Source organism: Heteronotia binoei, chromosome 5, assembly GCF_032191835.1.
Source record: "Heteronotia binoei isolate CCM8104 ecotype False Entrance Well chromosome 5, APGP_CSIRO_Hbin_v1, whole genome shotgun sequence".
In the NCBI taxonomy this organism is placed as follows: Eukaryota; Metazoa; Chordata; class Lepidosauria; order Squamata; family Gekkonidae; genus Heteronotia; species Heteronotia binoei.
The window spans coordinates 172,256,520-172,275,348 of record NC_083227.1 but is presented as its reverse complement, the minus strand read 5'-3'; the positions used below and the strand labels follow the sequence as shown (position 1 = coordinate 172,275,348).

The 18,829-nt window shown below is 41.9% G+C and overlaps 1 protein-coding gene across 1 annotated transcript in view; it reads right to left on the bottom strand.

The window, feature by feature from the left end:
- ELAC2 (elaC ribonuclease Z 2) overlaps positions 1-18,237 on the bottom strand; it is a 93,125-nt gene extending 74,888 nt beyond the window's left edge. The window contains exons 1-10 of the mRNA XM_060240746.1: positions 18,002-18,237; positions 16,791-16,841; positions 16,619-16,689; positions 4,567-4,631; positions 3,884-3,941; positions 3,487-3,555; positions 2,504-2,662; positions 1,999-2,057; positions 1,252-1,310; positions 1,089-1,161 (exon numbers count right to left, since the gene is read on the bottom strand). Coding sequence (XP_060096729.1) covers positions 1,089-1,161; positions 1,252-1,310; positions 1,999-2,057; positions 2,504-2,662; positions 3,487-3,555; positions 3,884-3,941; positions 4,567-4,631; positions 16,619-16,689; positions 16,791-16,841; positions 18,002-18,228 — 891 coding nt within the window. The 5' untranslated portion in view covers positions 18,229-18,237. The remainder of the gene's footprint in view (positions 1-1,088; positions 1,162-1,251; positions 1,311-1,998; positions 2,058-2,503; positions 2,663-3,486; positions 3,556-3,883; positions 3,942-4,566; positions 4,632-16,618; positions 16,690-16,790; positions 16,842-18,001) is intronic.
- Between the last annotated feature and the right edge of the window lie 592 nt (positions 18,238-18,829).

Here is an 18,829-nt window from a genome sequence, read left to right as displayed (position 1 = left end):
GGAAATTGATTAAAAATTTGTGGTTTCTGGGAAGAGCTTACATTGATAATGTGAGAATCTGAGTCTCAGGGAAAGCCAGTATTCCCTCAAGAACACAAGCATAACTGATAACTGTTCTTCAGGGACTGACAACCGAACATTATAAATTGATATCTAGCAAAAGCTGTGCATTAGCCGTAAATCGTTTTAAGCCTCTTTACTGAATACCCTTATTTCTCCTCTCCCTGATAGTCAATAAAAATCATTTCTCCCCTGACATCTCATATGAAATAACTGCACTCAGACAACCACTTGGGTTCAGTGCAATGTCACCTCTAAGCTGTGGAGTCCTGTGAGCAAAAATTCTATTTTGTGAGCTACTAGCGTTACAGTTGGGGGCTCCTGCATAAATTATCTTGCTCTGGGGCCATTTTTCCTGAGCTAAGACAAAAATGTGTGAACTGGAGGTCAAAAACCTGTGAGCTAGCTCACACTAACTCTGCTTAGAGGGAATACTGGTTCAGTGTGTCAGCAGAAGGCAACCACTCTACACAGCATGCTGTCTCAGTTTAAATGAATTTAAAACCCCAACCTTCACAAGCGTATACTACAAATGTTCATAAAACCTGCTGTACTACTATATGGTACATGCTATTATGGAGGGACAGGCTATAAACATGTCCCAGAGATGGTATACTTGAGCTCCTAAGCAGGCAATTTAAATTTCAGAGCACATTCACTAAAGAGGCATTCTCCTTTCTAGTCTGAGAGGCCACTTCACATCTTTTAATTTTTTAGGTCAATACCCAGTACAACTTCAACAATTCAGAGATTCCCACTGATAGTGTGAAATAACAACAAGCAACAACACTTCAAGTGGTAATTCTTCACACTTATCAGGTATAAGTCCTGTTTGGTTATACCCACAATGTAGTGACTAAAAGCTAGAAACACAACCAGATACTTCTGAGCAAAAAAATTCCCTGGGAAACTTAATTGGGATGGAACAGAATTTATATGTTTTTATTAACATACATGCTGTAGTATGCAAGTCACCTAGGGTTCACGTGTCATGAAAAAATGGTTCCTAAATTATTATTTAAAAATACCTCTTTGCCTTCAAACATGACACTCTTTCCATCCTTCACTGCTGCAATGATTGGGGCGATTGCTGCTGTGCCCCTATGAGAGATAATTTTAAAAATTAGCCAGTCATAAAGGAGTGGGATGCTCTTGTCTACAAAAGATTACTGGAAAATATTCTGTACTTACACAGGCAAGCCAAGATCCTTTGCTTTAAGCACTAGAAAGTTCCCTTTCTTTGGATGGAGCTGTAGATAAACAATGTTCATTTCATCACTAATTTAAATTACTTTTTTCCTTCAAACAATTTTACCACTAATTTAAATTACTTAAAAGGGTAAGAAACAAGTTGACATCACATCAGGCATATCCCCCAAAATGTCTCTCAACCAATAGAACCATCACATGAAGAAGAAAATAATAAAAATGTATCTACAGATCCTCTCAACAAGCAGCCATGTTTCAGACAGATTCATAAGCACGTTGCATAGTACAGTATTTTAAATGAACAGTACCTTTTTGGAAACTACTAATGATCTGTTGCTTTAATTAAAATTCAGCAAGTTATCTGAGTGATCTTCATAAGACATTTCCAGGAAAACCAATCATATGTACAAGTTCATCCCTCAGGTATTTTTCAATATGTTAAGCTTTGGTGCTACTCAATCAAGATTTCCTTAAAAAAGACTAAACAGCTTTGTACTTCTTTGAACAAGAAAGTATAGAAAGATGTGGAAAGCAGAAGACAGTGAAAGCAGCTGCACAGCATGCAGTAAACATGGAGCCTCAGTCCCCTAGGCCTATCAAAGCAGTAGCAGTAGACAGAAAGCTTGACTATTAGAAATTATGATTCTCTAGGAAGAAACCATTGATCTTGTTTGTAAAACAGAAACATTACAACAATTGCAAGACCTTATTCTTAAATGCAACTCTTACCTTACAAATAAATGCAACAACTAAAGATGGATCCCTTTGGCCAACTTGTCTGCTACCATCTTAAAAAAATAAACACACATCAAAAACAAAGTACAGAAGATTTCAGATTTAAGATGTTTGTACAACTCTAAGATTAGAAACACCCCTTTTCTGCCCATCGAAAAGCATATCAACATGCTTATCAGCATGCCGCAATATTCAGTTAATATCTTATCAAAATTTCAAAAATCCCTTTAAAACATTCTCCTCTAAGAATGATAATGAAACATTATCTCATTTGATTTTAGCTGTGACAACGCTCCCAAATATTTGATAAGGCAACCAACCACTGAAGCTTGATTAAACCAAATTGTAAAGTGAATCCAAACACACTATAGGGAACACCTTAAACTGATGTGTCATCTTCCAACCTACAGCCTGTCAGCACTCTACCAAACCATTCATATTTCCATGCTGGGCCCCACACCATTACTTTGCAAGTCACTGAGAAGCAAGGCTCACTCACCCATTTTATCAGGGGGTGTTTTACAACTGTCATCCCTTCGATACTGTTGTTCCCTAGAGGGAGATTCTGGTCCCGAGTTATGAATTTGGTCAGTCCCATCTGCTGGTGATGCTGATTCAGAGGACGAAAGCTCCCCTTTGTTATTTAAGGGCTTTTTTCCTATTTCACAGAATATAGGGAAGAAAAAAAGATTAAGGAACAAACACACACATCCTCCTTTCCAAGAAATACTGTTTAAGCCACAAACTTCTTCACTTAACCTTGTTCGTGTTACTTTGTTCTTTTGTGAATATCTTTACAGCTGGATAAGCAGTTTCTCAACATAACCACTTATTTTAATTTTGATACCATAAGAAAGTTGGTGGAACACAGTACAGAGCCTACATCAGGTATAGACTTGTTTTTCAGAGGAAGCTTTCAATGGCTCAATTATGACTACAGGGAGTAAACAAACATGGTACACCCTGGATGTGGGATTCAGATAGGGAAATCCCAGATTAAATTCCTTGCCTGGCCGCAAAGTTCAGGGTGGGCTGGCAAAACAGTGTCTGCCTCATTCTCAATATAACCTTTCCTTTTAAAGGAGATAAATGTAATGTGCACACAGTATTTTGTATACAAACCAAGCACTTGGAAGGGAAAGCTAAACACCGAGTGGAAAGGACCAGATGGAGCAGCGGCTCCCAGCAATTTCCTCCATAGTCAAAGTATGTGAGGCGGCATTTATTGTATATGGCAAAAAGCCATTAAAATAATCACAAAACCCATAAAACATAAATAATAAATAGCATCATTAAATTGACCAGTTCTAAAAGAGCTACATAACCAAAGCCATGTTCATAGCTCATGCTTAATGTGAATTACCCTATCGCAAACAAGCAATTTGTTTTTTAGACTGCATGTCACCTTCACCATTTTCTCTCTCAGAAATCATAGATTCACCATTCCTTTCTCACTTGTACAATCAGTACCCCTTTACTCACCTACCAAGGGTACCTGATAGACAGTCATGGTTTCATCCTCATATTCTGGATCAGAATGGGGTCGCACAGCTGGAAATGAAACAGATCAAGCAGAAATATTAAAATGGCCACAAGAAGTACATCTTTTTAAACAATTAATATTGTAACTGAACAAGAGCATGGTAAGTTTGGTTAAAACGTCCAATAAATCCATCAATAAATCAAGCCCCTCATGCTTCAAGGTTTCTACTGTTTTATCGATAGATGCCTCGGCAGCCGTGAAATAAATTGCCACAGCTCATGACAAACAGCAGCAAATATGAAGCGCAGTTCTCTGATCTGCCTTATGAACAGAAGTGCAGCACAAGGTAATTAGCTGCTGGTGGTAGTTAAATAAACACAGAAGAGCAGCTCCTACCTAATTCTATTCCTTTTAGTGGGCCAGAAAAAACTTTGATTGCCTCCAGATACTTTTCCTGGAAGAGATGTATAAGAGAGACACGGTTATCAAGTCATGTCACAATACCATATAGCAAGATATCAGCACAGATTATTCTCATCCACTCCTTGTACTTCATCTGCTTCTTATGACATTTCAACAGCTGACCACATTGCCTATATTACATGTGCACCACATCATGCACAAAGATGCAAATGAAAAGCAATGCAGGAGACGGGACAGAAAGAAGACAAGAGCACATCAGAATGTCATCTTCACAGGCGAAGATGTAGCTGTTAGGAAGGAAACAATCCTTCGTGAACACAAAAATAACCTTTAAGTTCTTGGGACCACCCTTCCTATCAGTAGGCATAATGCCAAAGAGGATCAGACATTCTTGTCCCACCCCCAAACATTCCTCTTGTACAAAGCAGAACTGCCAAATACTACTATTGTGGGACACAAGAGATGTCCAAAGGATAAAGGCTGGATTGTGCTCTGAAAACCTGCTCATAATTGGAACATCCGCTATGCAAACATAGACCCAAAAACAGAGCCAAAGGACTGCACTAGTTTGTATTGTTCGCTACCAGTTAATGACATTCCATTCTGCATTGTTGAACAGTTACATCGATTAGTACTGAAGAAACACACCCACGCACCAGTTGTGGTGGTCCAGAAAGAACGCACTTTGGAACTCCTGTTTCTTTCAAGGTAAGAATCATTCCTGGAAAAAGAGAAAAAAAGCAAACCTTCTGCTTTAAAAAAAGTTTTAGTACAGCCTTAACAGTCATGAAAAACAGAGTACCTACTCATCTGCTACTACAAAAAAGAGAAAAGGCCACATTTACTATAATGTATATGTATTTGTCCACCTTAAAAATAAAGATGCAGACATTTAAATTCTTCAAACAAAAGGGATGTACCATTTAAAGGGAAAGAGATTTTAAAACCTATGGGAACCAACTCAGTCTGTTGGGCTCTGCGAGAAAGCAGGAAAGGATGCTGCTGAAGGAGTGAGTGTGTGCTTTTCCTTAACTGCCTTCCTTAACTGCTGGGGAGAATTAGCTGTGCTACTGTGTGGACAAGAGCCCCGTGGCACAGAGTGGTAAAGCTGCAGTACTGCAGTTGAAGCTCTCTGCTCACAACCCGAGTTCGAACCCGGTGGAAGCTGGGCTCAGGTAGCCAGCTCAAGGTTGACTCAGCCTTCCATCCTTCCGAGGTCAGTAAAATGAGTACCCAGCTTGGAGGGAAAGTAAAGATGACTGGGGAAAGCAACGGCAAACCACCCCATAAAAAGTCTGCCATGAAAATGTTGTGATGCGATGTCACCCCAGAGTCGGAAACAACTGGTGCTTGCACAGGAGACTACCTTTACCTCTTTTACTGTGTGGACAGAGAGTGTCTGAGGGTGTGTATGACTGCTGGCACCACCCTCTTTGCATTTGCAAGGCTGTACCTTGCCAGAGCTAAAGGGCTCTTGGCCTGTAGCTCTTAGCCTAGAGGCTCTGAAAGAAAAGCCCAGGAAGGACCAGGAGGCCAGATAAAGAGGCCAGGGCCTTAGTTTCATGTTCCCAATAAGATAAATAGACTTTCCACAAGGAGAGCCACATAAACATGATGGGTATTAAAAGGAGGATTTATTTAAAAACAATTAAAAATTTAAAAAGCAATTACGAAGGGAGAATGCCAGCCGGGGGCTATCTAGTTTTTTGCACTGAGTGTCATATGTATGACTATCTGTCCACTGGACAGAAGTCTGGGGTGTGTGCTCGGTGCCAGGAGCTCCAGATTCTCAGGGAATGAGTTCACTCCCTTGAAGCCGAGGTGGCTGACCTGGAGAAGCAGAGACAGTCAGGCACATGGAAAAGACTCTTGGGGACTTGTTAGATGTGTCCCACTCTGAAAATGGCAGCATTGCTGCTGTTAGGGAGCATGAAGGTCAAGTGGCAACAGAGCACCATGTTGTGCCCTCAGAAGGGACCTCTTCTTCAGTCAGTGAATGGGTATCCTTTCACACCAAGAAACCATCCCTGGGCAAAGAGGGAATGGTGACTTACCTGCCTGGTGCAAAGGTAGCGGACATTACATGTGTTCTAGATAAGCCGGTAAACAATGCTGGGGAGGAGCCAGTGGTCAAGGCACATGTTGGCATCGACGATGTGGGGAAATGCAGTCTGGAGGAAAAATTTAGGTTGCTAGGCAGCAGACTCAAGGCCAGGACCTCCAAGGTAGGCTTCTCAGAAGTGCTACCTGTTCCATGTGCAGGGCGGGAAAGACAGGCACAAATTTGGAGTCTCGATGTGTGGATAAGACGATAGAGTAGAGAGGAAGGGTTCAAATTGCTAGACACTGGGATGCTCTTTGGAAAAAGCAAGAGCTGTCCAAAAGAGATGGTCTCCACTTTTTTCGAGAAGAAACCAGACTGCTGGCGCTGAAAATTATAAAGGTGGCAGAGCAGTTTTTAAACTGAATCTTGGGGGAAAGCCGACAGGAGATGAAATGTCTCTAGTTCAGGATAGCTCATTTCAAAGGGATGAAGAGTTAGCTGTTATTTTTCTACAGGGCAATAGATTAGAGTTGTCCACTGAGACGGTGACAAACAATATGGACTGCCTGGCAAGGTCTTAAGGCAGCAGGAAGGTTACAGGGCTAACGTGCCTGGAAAATTATACACATTTATATACAAATGCTAGAAGTTTCTGAGGCTAAATCAAGGAGTTCGAATGCTTAGTGTTGGGGGAAAATACAGACATTGTAGGCATTTCAGACATTTGGTGGGATGAGATGAATAAGTAGGACAGTGATTCCTGGATATATCATAAGGACCGGGAGGGTGTCAGACGAGGAACTTCAAACAAAGGCGGATCATAGTGTTGCAAAATTAATCCATTTATTTGAGAACAATCAGTCTAGTATAGAGGCAAGTTGAGTTTGATAACTCCCAAGGCCATGCCTTGCCCTTTTGTACATTTCAAAGAAAGGAAACAATATAGCATTTTCACACTCTCAGAGACAGTCAGTGCTTCCCATACTCCCTTATCTCACTCCCAGGAAACTACCCACTGGTTGCCTTGGGCATGCTAACTTCAAAGGCCCAGATGGTTTCTAGGCCAGGTGTGAAATTCCTCTCCTTGCGGTTTGGAATTGCTCTGGGGAAGACTACAGGTTGCTGTTCTCACGGTTAGTAAAAAGCAGGGTCATAGTAGAGTACAATATGGCGTTAGTCATGTCAAGCAGTATATTACATATATCATAATACTACAACTAAGTTACACGTCTGACAGAGGGAAGGGTTACAGTTGGGGTGGCTCTGTATGTCAGACTAAGACTGGAAGAATGAGAAGGTAAAAGAATTAGATTCACTTCAGGAAATGCTTTGGGTCGGAATAGTGGGCCCCAAAAGGAAGCTTAATTCTGGGAGACTGTTATCCCCACCAAATCAAAAGATAGAGGATTATAATGGTCAAAGAATTAAAGATAGCAGCTAAGATGTAAATAGGTGATTTTAACTACCCACAACATTGTTTGGGTTAATATGTGTTCAAGTTGGGATAAAGAGATTGCATTTCTAGAGGAAGAGGAAACTGAAAGGAAAGGTAAAAAGGGTCAAAACCCTTGGGGAAGCTTGGAGACTATTTAAAACTACAGTCCTAGAAGCTCAGATAAAATATCTACCACAGGTTAAGAAAGGCACAAATAGGTATAGAAAAAAGTCTGCATGGTTAACATACCAAGTAATGGAAGCTGTAAAAGGTAACAAGGATTCCTTAAAGCAGTGGAAAGCTAGTCTCAGTGAGGTTAATAAAAGGGAACATGGGCTGTGGCAAAAAAAATGCAAATCTGTAATCAGGCAGGCAAAAAGGAACTATGAAGAGCATATTGCAAAAAACAAAGACCAACAATAAAAATTCCTACAAATACATTAGAAACAGGAAGGCAGTGGGGCCCGTGGATGAAAAAAGATTACTGAAAGGATGATAAGGGAAATGACTGAGAAGCTGAGTGCATTTTTTCCTTTCATCATCACTGTGGAAGATGAGACGTGCCTACCCACTCCGCAACTGCTGATTGTGGGAGGGGTGTTGAAAGACCTGAGTCAGATTGAGGTGACAAGAGAGGAGGTCCTATGACTGATAGACCATTTAAAAACTAATAAATCACCAGGCCCAGATGGCATACATCCAAGTGTTCTGAAAGAACTCAAATGTGAACTTGTAGATCTCCTGACAAAAATATGTAATCTTTCATTAAAATCTGCCTCCATTCCTGAGGACTGGAAAGTAGCTAATTTCATCCCATTTTTTAAAAGGGTTCCAGAGAATATCTGGGAAATTACAGACCAGTCAATCTGATGTCAATACTGGGAAAGTTGGTGGAAACTGTTATTGAAGACAGAATTAGTAGGCACATTGATAAACAAAAGTTATTAAGGAAGACTCAGCATGAGTTCTGTAAGGGAAGATCTTGTCTCACTAACCCATTAGAGTTCTTTACATAAGAACTTAAGAGAAGCCATGTTGGATCAGGCCAATGGCCTATCCAGTCCAACACTCTATCACACAGTGAGCAATATATACACACACACACACACTGTGGCTAATAGCCACTGATGGACCTCTGCTCCATATTTTTATCCAATCCCCTCTTGAAGCTGGCTATGCTTGTAGCCGCCACCACCTCCTCCTGTGGCAGTGAATTCCACATGTTAATCACCCTTTGGGTGAAAAAGTACTTTCTTTTATCCGTTTTAACCCGACTGCTCATCGAATGCCCACGAGTTCTTGTATTGTGAGAAAGGGAGAAAAGGACTTCTTTCTCTATTTTCTCCATCCCATGCATAATCTTGTAAACCTCTGTCATGTCACCCCGCAGTCAACGTTTCTCCACGCTAAAGCGCCCCAAGCGTTTTAACCTTTCTTCATAGGGAAAGTGTTCCAAACCTTTAATCATTCTAGTTGCCCTTTTCTGGACTTTTTCCAATCCTATAATATCCTTTTTGAGGTGCGGTGACCAGAATTGCACACAGTACTCCAAATGAGACCGCACCATCGATTTATACAGGGACATTATAATACTGGCTGATTTGTTTTCAGTTTCCTTCCTAATAATTCCCAGCATGGCGGTCCTTTTTGTTGCAATCGCACACTGCAATATTTTATTGCAATCTTGACATTTCAGTGAGTTACCGCGACCCCAAGATCTCTCTCTTGGTCAGTCTCTGCCAGTTGACACCCCGTCAACTTGTACTTGTAGCTGGGATTCTTGGCCCCAATGTGCATTACTTTGCACTTGGCCACATAGAACCTCATCTGCCATGTTGATGCCCACTCAACCAGCCTCAACAGATCCCTTTGGAGAGCCTCACAATCCTCTCTGGTTCTCACCACCCTGAACAATTTAGTGTCAGTTGCAAACTTGGCCACTTCACTGCTCACTCCCAACTCCAGATCATTAATGAACAAGTTAAAGAGCACGGGACCCAGTACTGAGCGCTGCGGCACCCCACTGCTTACCATCCTCCACTGCGAAGACTATCCATTTATACTCCATTTATGCTTCCTATTAATTAAAGAGTTTTTGATCCACAAGAGGACCTGTCCTTTTACTCCATGACTCTTGCGCTTACTAAGAAGCCTATGATGAGGAACTTTATCAAAAGCTTTCTGGAAGTCAAGGTAAACAACATTTATTGGGTCTCCTTTGTCCACATGTGTGCTCACCCCCTCAAATAAATGTAACAGGTTAGTGAGGCAAGATCTTCCCTTACAGAACCCATGCTGAGTCTTCCTCAATAACTTGTACTCATCAATGTGCCTACTCATTCTGTCCTTCATAATGGTTTCTACCAACTTTCCCGGTATTGAAGTCAGACTGACTGGCCTGTAACTTCCCGGATCTCCTCTGCAACCCTTTTTAAAGATTGGGGTGACATTTGCTACCTTCCAGTCCTCAGGAACAGAGACAGATTTCAATGAAAGATTACATATTTTTGTCAGGAAATCCACAAGTTCAACTTTGAGTTCTTTCAGAACTCTTGGATGTATGCCATCTGGACCTGGTGACTTATTAATTTTTAATTCGGCAATCTTGTCACCTCAATCTGACTCAGGTCTTTCAACACCCCTTCCAAAATTAGTGGTTCTGGAGCGGGCAAACACTTCTCGTTTTCCTCAGTGAAGACGGAGGCAAAAAATGCATTCAGCTTCTCAGCCATTTCCCTATCCTCCTTCAGTAATCCTTTGACCCCTTGGTCATCCAAGGGCCCCACTGCCTCCCTGGCTGGTTTTCTGCTTCTAATATATTTGAAGAAATTTTTAGTGTTGGTCTTTATGTTTTTTGCAATATGCTCCTCATAGTCCCTTTTTGCCTGCCTGATCACACTCTTGCATTTGATCTGCCACAGCCTGTGTTCCCTTTTATTAATCTCACTTGGACTAGCTTTCCACCGCTTAAAGGAGTCCTTCTTACCTTTTACAGCTTCCATTACTTTGTTTGTTAACCATGCAGGCCTTCTCTTATACCTGTTCATGCCTTTCCTAACTTGTGGTATATATTTTATCTGAGCTTCTAGGATTATAGTTTTAAACAGCCTCGAAGCTTTCTCAAGGGTTCTGACCGTATTTATCTTTCCTTTCAGTTTCCTCTTCACATGCCTCCTCATCTCAGAGAATTTACCCCTTTTAAATATAAACGTGGTTGTGCTGGTCTTTTGGGGCAACTCCCTATTTATAAAAATGGTGAAATCAATAACGTTATGGTCCCTGCTCCCAAGCCATGTGATCACTTTTACGTCTCTCACCAAGAGCATTGGGCATTACTTAGGACCAAATCCAGAGTTGCCCCACCCCTGGTAGGTTCTGTGACCATCTGCTCCATAGCACAGTCATTGAGAGCATCTAGAAATTCAATCTCTTTCTCTCGACCTGAACACATATTGACCCAATCAATCTGCGGGTAGTTAAAATCACCTATTACGATACGGTTTTTCATTTAGCCGCTATCTTTAATCCTTCCATCATATTGTAATCGTCATCTATTTTTTTATTTGGTGGGTGATAACGAACTCCCATAGTTAAATTTCCTCTTGGGCCCTCTATTTCAACCCAAAGCAATTCTAGAAGGGAATCTAATTCTCTGACCTCAGTCTTACTGGACTGTATACCCTCTCTGACATACAGAGCCACCCCAGCTCCAACCCTTCCCTCCCTATCCTTCCGATATAACTTATATCCAGGAATCACCGTGTCCCACTGATTCTCCTCTTTCCACCAAGTTTCTGAAATTCCCACAATGTCTATGTTTTCCCCCAACACTAAATATTCCAACTCACCAATTTTACTTCGAACACTTCTAGCATTTGTATACAAACATCTATAATTTCCCAGGTAAGTCAGGCCCGCCACCTTCCTCCTGCCGCCTTGAGACTTTGGCAGACAGTCCATACTGTTTGTCACCATCTCAGTGGACAACTCTGATCCATTACCTGGTAGAAAAGTAACAGCTAACCCTTCATCTCTTTTAGATGAGTCCTCCCGAACCAGAAACGTTTCATCTCCTGTCGGCTTTCCCCCAAGATTTAGTTTAAAAACTGCTCTGCCACCTTTTTGATTTTAAGCGCCAGCAGCTTGGTTCCATCTGGGGACAAGTGGAGACCGTCTCTTTTGTACAGCTCCCGCTTGATCCAGAAAGCATCCCAGCGCCTAACAAACTTAAACCCTTCCTCCGTACACTATCGTCTCATCCAAACATTGAGACTTCTAACTTGTGCCTGTCTCTCCAGCCCTGCACGTGGAGCAGGTAGCACTTCTAAGAAGGCTACCTTGGAGGTCCTGGCCTTTAGTCTCGCGCCTAGCAGCCTAAATTTTTCCTCCAGGACCTCACGACTGCATTTCCCCACATCGTTGGTGCCAACATGCACCACGACCACTAGCTCCTCCTCAGCACTGTCTATCAGCCTATCTACAACACGCATAATGTCCACTACCTTTGCACCAAGTCACCATATGGTCAGTACGCGGTTCTGCCACCCAGCTATCTACTTGCCTAAGGATCGAATCACCAACTACCAAGACCCGCCCCCTCCTCTCCCTGCCCAGGGATGGTTCCTTGGCGCGAAAGGATACCCGCTCACCAACTGAAGAGGTCCCTACTGAGGGCACATTCCCCTTTATCCTCAGCTCGGTGTCCTGTTCCCTCTCGACCCTCATGCTCCCTGGCAGCCACAGGGCTGCCACGTTCAGAGTGGGGCTCATCTACCTCTGCCAGAACGTCCGGGTTTTGGTCATGGAGGATTGAGCTGCTCTTCAGCCGACGAGCAGATCAGAACCTCTGTTCTGGGCAGAGAAGGTGATCTTAACACCTGTTGCCTACCTCTTCCAGGCAGGGAGAGGGCCAAGATATGCTTATCAAGTTCTGAGGGGATTTACTTTTGCTGAGGGATTCCAGTGGGGTTCCTTTTTGGCTTTGAAGAGTCCCCCGAGAAGGACTGCATTCAATCATCTACAGAGGATTCCTGAGGTCATTAAATTGGCTTAAATCTACCAGGATACAAAGCTTCTTTGAGACTGATTAACATCTAATAACTAAGAGAGCAGTGCGCAGAAGGACATCGGAAAAGAAGGTAAAAGATTTATATCTATTACTCCAGGACTAATATAAGAATAAATAACAACAAAAACAAAGGTCTGGATCCAGATATAACATTTTATATTAAGGAAGATAAAGGAGGGGTTAAAATTGGAACTTGTGAACTTGGAGAAATAAGACTAAAAGATGAAAAACAAATTTTGTTTGGAATACCTGTGGTCTGGAATAGATAACCCCTCCGGGAAGAATTGCTGAGTTGGTGAATATAATACAGGAAATGTCACTGAAATAACGAAAGACTTTATAACCACTGCAAAGGAGACTTCGTGTCAAGAAAGGAAGGAAGGTAAAGGAAGGAGCCATTAGGAGAAGGGAAAAATAACAAGCCTCCCAGCCTTCTCTAGGACTTAAAATCATAGAGAAGTACCAGCAGCCATTATAAGGAGGTCAAACTTTTAAAAATTAATTAAAAGAAAACTGGACATTGAAAAATAACAGAGCTGGAAGATACTGTTATTAAAAGGTGAAATCTATTGGACTATATACTCAGAATCAACTAAGGTACAGTTTGAGAAAAAAGGAAAAAACTTTTTTAAAGGACAGAAAAACCTCAGGGGCCATTTTGAGTAAAAAAACTTTTAAAAAAATTAATATCTTGACCTAGGAACATCAGAGAATGGCAATTTTGGGCTTATATAAAAGGGCATGGTCCAGTCTATAGAACTGCGTACTTGAACATTTGAACCTATTTAAAGCAGTAGGCAATCAGAGCAAAGACCAGCAGCAAAGCAGATCCGAATGAGGGCTGGGTCAAATGGCAAGATGCAATGGATGCTATGAAGCAAGATTGGCAAAGATAATTAGAGAAACAAAAATAGAACTAAAAAAAGATATTGAGTCCAGCGCAGAAGAAATTTAAAAAAGACATTGAAGATCTCAGAAAAGATACTCAAGCAGCATTACAGAAAGTTCAAAAGGGGGAGGAAAAGGTGAAAGACCAAGATACAAGAATGGATAAAATAGATTCCACTGTCCAAAAAATGCAGGAGAAAGCATTATTACTAGACTATAAACAAATGGAAACATTTCAAAAACAAGATAGAACAATAATTTGGTATATGCTTTCAGCTGCATGGACATTATATGCGCAATTGTGGAAACAAGACAAAATACCAGAAATGTGGGAATGGACTTTGAAAGTTATGTATTGGAGTGAAATGGACAAACTTACAAGAATCTTAAAAGAACAAGATCTAGAGAACTTTAAAAATGAATGGGGAAAGTCGCAGAAGTATATTGAAAAACAATGGAACATTAAAGGACATTTGGTGATCTTTGACAATGGTTAATTTTTAAATAAACTATATATGGATTACAGTTAAAAAAATAGGATTATTGGATTATAACTTTTTCGTTTCTTTGTGAATGAATAAGAAGGACTATCATGAAGATGGACTACAATTATAGCTTTTGGTATCTTTTTTTTTTTTGCTTTTTTATGAAGAAAGATCCTTTAATAGATAGAGTTTATTACCTTATAACAAATTAAATAAAATAGTAATAGGGAGTTGTCTGTTAAGGGGGTTGGCACTGCCAGGGGTCACCAAAAGGAGGGTGGGGTGGAGAAAATGTGATATATGTGTATTAATTTTTAATAACAAATGATAATATGCTACTACAATATATTACATTATAATAAATTGTTTTAAACATAGAGTGGGGCTCATCTAATACGTCCCTGAGAGTCTTCCCTGAGTGCCTAACTGACTGTCTCTGCTTCTCCAGGTCAGTCACCTTGGCCTCAAGGGTACGAACTCGTTCCCTGAGGACCAGGAGCTCCTTGCATTGAGCACACACCCAAGACTTCTGTCCTGTGGGCAGATAGTCATACATGTGACACTCAGTGCAAAACATTGGAAAGCCCCCACCCCCCTGCTGGCATTCTACCTTCATGATAGCTTTTTTTAAAAATATACAGTCCCCTTTTAAATCCTGTTTGTTTATGTGGCTCTCCTTCTGGAGGGTCTACTTACCTTATTGGGAACACAAGGAATCTGGGTTCCTGGTCCTTACAGAGCCCCCAAGCTAAGAGCCACAGACCAAGTGCCCTTTGGCTCGCGCCAAAGGCTCGCGCCTCTGGCAAGGCGCAGCTTAATAATGCAAAGAGGGTGGGGAACACAGCCACTCCTAATCAATCAGCAACAATTATCTTCAACCCACTCAAACCAAACAGCAGTTCCCCAGCAACCACAAACTCAGAATTTTCAGCAATCACACAGTCACACACAGGGGAACTCTATTAGAGTTCTTTGAGGGAGGGCCAACAGTGGGAGGGTTTTTAGTGTCCTGGCCCCACTAGTGGACCTCCTGATGGCACCTAGTTTTTTGGCCACTGTGTGACAGTGTTAGACTGGATGGGCCACTGGCCTGATCCAACATGGCTTCTTTTAAGTTCTTAACTCCTATAACTATGTATTATATTACAGATTCCTCTGAAGCTTTACCGCAACACAAGGGAATTATTTCACCTAAACAATAAAGCATTCCTCTTCATTTGAACCAATGGCTATATATACAAAATAATGGAACGTGAATAGAGTTCAAACCCTCATTCACTCCTGAAGCCCACTGAGTTACCTCAAACTTATCACAGATTTTCAGCTGTACTTGATGACTTTCCATGTCTGGGGGGATAGACAGACTACTTGGTTCGTGGGCTTGTGGTCAACAGGTTTTCCTCAACCTTACTATGGTAAAGCTTGAAGCCATGGTGAAAATTTGCAAAAAAAAAAAAACCAAAAAACGAGAAAAAAGTAACAGGAAGCTAGAGCTAAAGAAAATTATTTTTTGCACTTTAGGCATTAGGGGGCAGATGCAGCTGTTAAATATTCATGTGGAGCAGAACCCAGGAAGCAATGGGTTATTATTATAATGGAAGGACATATGATTCTTTGCTCCCATCGGCTTCGTATCATATGATGAATGAACTATCTGCCTTAAAGGAAAAGTACATTAGTAAATTCATCTTAAGAGCTAAGGTTATTTTTTTCACTGGTATAACCAGAAATAAACATAAACTTCCTGCATGAGTAATTTAATACTCCTAGTAGAATCATACAATGATACAGAGAAGGAAAAATACAGGTAATGATTTTTGTGCAGCAGCAAGTACAAAAAGAATGTTCCTATTTTCATTTTTTAAATGTTGGAGGGTTAGTGCTACAAATGCAGCAGCAGTCAGACTGACCCAATGAGCTGAAGCAACTGGTTGCACTATTTATTTATTTGAAATCCAGACAGCTCTTAATGTCCTCAGTGCTCTTCATTCAGCTCCACTATATTAGTGCACCATTTTTGTTCTGTTTAAAATGTGGAATAATTTATTACTACTGATCCACTAAAATGCCTTCCCAAGCCCACTAAACCAGGGAGTTTCAGTCATCAATTTTAATTCTTCCTCTCTATCCCGGGGATGGAATTCTATCAGGAGCTCCTTTACATATTAGGCCACACCCCTGATGTAGCCAGTCCTCCCAAGAGCTTACAAAAAACAGCCTTATAAACTCTTGGGAAGATTGGCTACATCCGGGGGTGTGGCCTAATATGCAAAGGAGCTCCTGATAGAATTCCACCCCTGCTCTAGCCTAACCTAGGAGATGTATGCTGTTTCCTACACATCTTTACCCAGAAACCAATCATAACATTAGCTTATCCAGCTCAGCACTGATGCCTCCGAATGACAACAGATCTCAGCATCTTAGCCGCAGCTGCTTGTATGTAGAGATGCTAACAAAAGACCCTTGTACCTAGAGAAGCTAACAAAAATGTGTTTCAGGTTTTAGGGTGCCTTAGAACTCCTAGCTTTTGGAAAACTTCTTCAAGTCTCTTTCTTTTGGTAATAAATTATTTTGGACAGAGAGCATTACACTGTACCTTTCAGTAAGAAGTACATTTTTGTAAGACATTTAAATATCAACATGTACATTTTGTGATAGCAAAACTCCAAATATAGTTCACACAATAAGTGTAAGTGTGGATGCCTGCAACTACTCCCATATATGTTCAAATACTGGATTTTTAAAAAAATCAAATTTAGACAAGACTAGAATTGCTGAATGAACTCACCAGATAGACCACCAACATTGGCCCAATTCATTCTGGTAAGGAAGATGTTGTCTAGGCGAGCCACCTTCAACCTGAGGAAAGAAAGCATTATGAAATCAGAATTTATCAGAAGCTAGCTTCCTTGTAGCACAACACTCCCCCCACCCCGCATCCTGACACCAATCAGGCTCACTTGTGCTCTTGCATAAGGCGTTGTACTCCTTCTCCACAATTAAAAAGATATCTGAAATGAAATATTTTATGATTAGTAAAACCATTCATTAGAACTAACTGACTTATGGCTACAAATGACTTATTTTCTACTGACTATATGAGGTTAACAACATCATCAAGAATGTGCAAATGCAGCAGACAGTAATTTATCATCCCATTCCTTCCAACAATGAAGCACACTCACAGTCAGCTGAAAGAATGACAACCAGAGCAAAGGATGCACACTTTATTTGTAAGGCTGTATTATGGAATTTTCTTCAGTCATCCTATCTAAACAAAATATTGTTCAAAATCAGAATAAGAAGGCTGACCAGGATGCAATATCATGCTGAGTCAGAACAAGCAGCGGACAAAAGAAGCAGCAGATGATTTATTTTTATTTCATTCGATTTGATGTAAGAAACCTGAAAGGGAATAAACTTCTTCTAGAAATTCAGTTCAGGATGCCTGAAAGTTTAGACTTCAAAACCTGTAACATCAGCCTTCTGAAGTAGATAGGCAAAACAATTCACTTGCCCACTGGAAAAATTTCTCAACAAGGAAGAGTCTTGAACTCCTTGGGGGCAAAAGGCATGAAAAAGGATAATAAAACCAGTGTCTGGATCTAAGTGTTATATGTTGCAACCCTTCAGGAGTGTCAATGCACTGCAGAATATGGACTATAAATCAGACACTTAAGATACCAAAACTCCATTCACAGGTTGCAGCAGACTTTGGAAACCCTTCTTTACATGACAGCCAGTAAAAAACATTAAAGAGGAAGCAATTTTCCTCAAGTTACTACAGGGAGAATGGAGATCTGCATTTATAAAACAAATCTTCTGAAGTGAGGAGGAAGAGAGAGCCCTATATGTGGCCAAGCTGTTGAAAGAGCTGCACATACATCTGCTATTAATTACATCAACACAGGATGAAGAGAACCGAAGGAAATACAAAAGTCTTCCTCCAAGGCGTGGCAACCTTAAGACAACACGTGCGGAGACCGAAGCCCCATGGCAGCGACCCTACTGCGCCGGTATGACTATGGAGGAGGGCAGAGAAGCACACGATTCACCGTGGCGAAGGGACCCGGCAGAGCGTATGACTTCGTTTTAATTGCATTTTAGCCGGCTTCTCTCCCAACACAGAAACCGAGGCCAACAAAGCCGAGGCCTGCCGTCTCCCACTGACCGGTTGAACTCAGAAAAGACGTAGAGCGCGGCTCCCGCGTCCCGCGTGCCAGCAGCCACCACCTGCAGGAAGACGGTGCGCGGCCCATTGCGCCCGGAGGCCCCGGCGGCACCCAGGCGCTTCTCCCGCGAGCGCAAGTGGCGCGGCGGCGGCTGCCTGCGAAGCCCCGCAATGGCTGCCCCGCCAGACATGCCTCTGACCGCCGCCTGCAGCCGCCCCTTCCACATCCAGCTCCTGCGCTCGGGGACTCCGAGGGGCGCCGGCTGAGAAGTACGGAGCGCCTCACAGGTCAATCTTGTCTTGGCTCACTGGCCAATAACCGGGGAAAGACTGTGGTCTCACGTGATGCACCATAACCAATAGTAGGCTCGCCCTTCTTTGCCGTCATCATTTGGCAGAGCCCCGCCCCTACTTTTTTAAACTGACAAAATTTGTGGCAGGGAATAAGCGGGTGAGAATCACTGCTCACCTCTTCATAAGAGCAGAAGAGAAGCCCTGTTGGATCAGGCCAGTGGCCCCTCCAGTCCAACACTCTGCGTCACATAAGAACATAAGAGAAGCCCTGTTGGATCAGGCCAATGGCCCATCCAGTCCAACACTCTCTGTGTCACATAAGAACATAAGAGAAGCCCTGTTGGATCAGGCCAGTGGCCCATCCAGTCCAACACTCTGTGTCACGTAAGAACATAAGAGAAGCCCTGTTGGATCAGGCCAGTGGCCCCTCCAGTCCAACACTCTGTGTCACATAAGAACATAAGAGAAGCCCTGTTGGATCAGGCCAGTGGCCCCTCCAGTCCAACACTCTGCGTCACATAAGAACATAAGAGA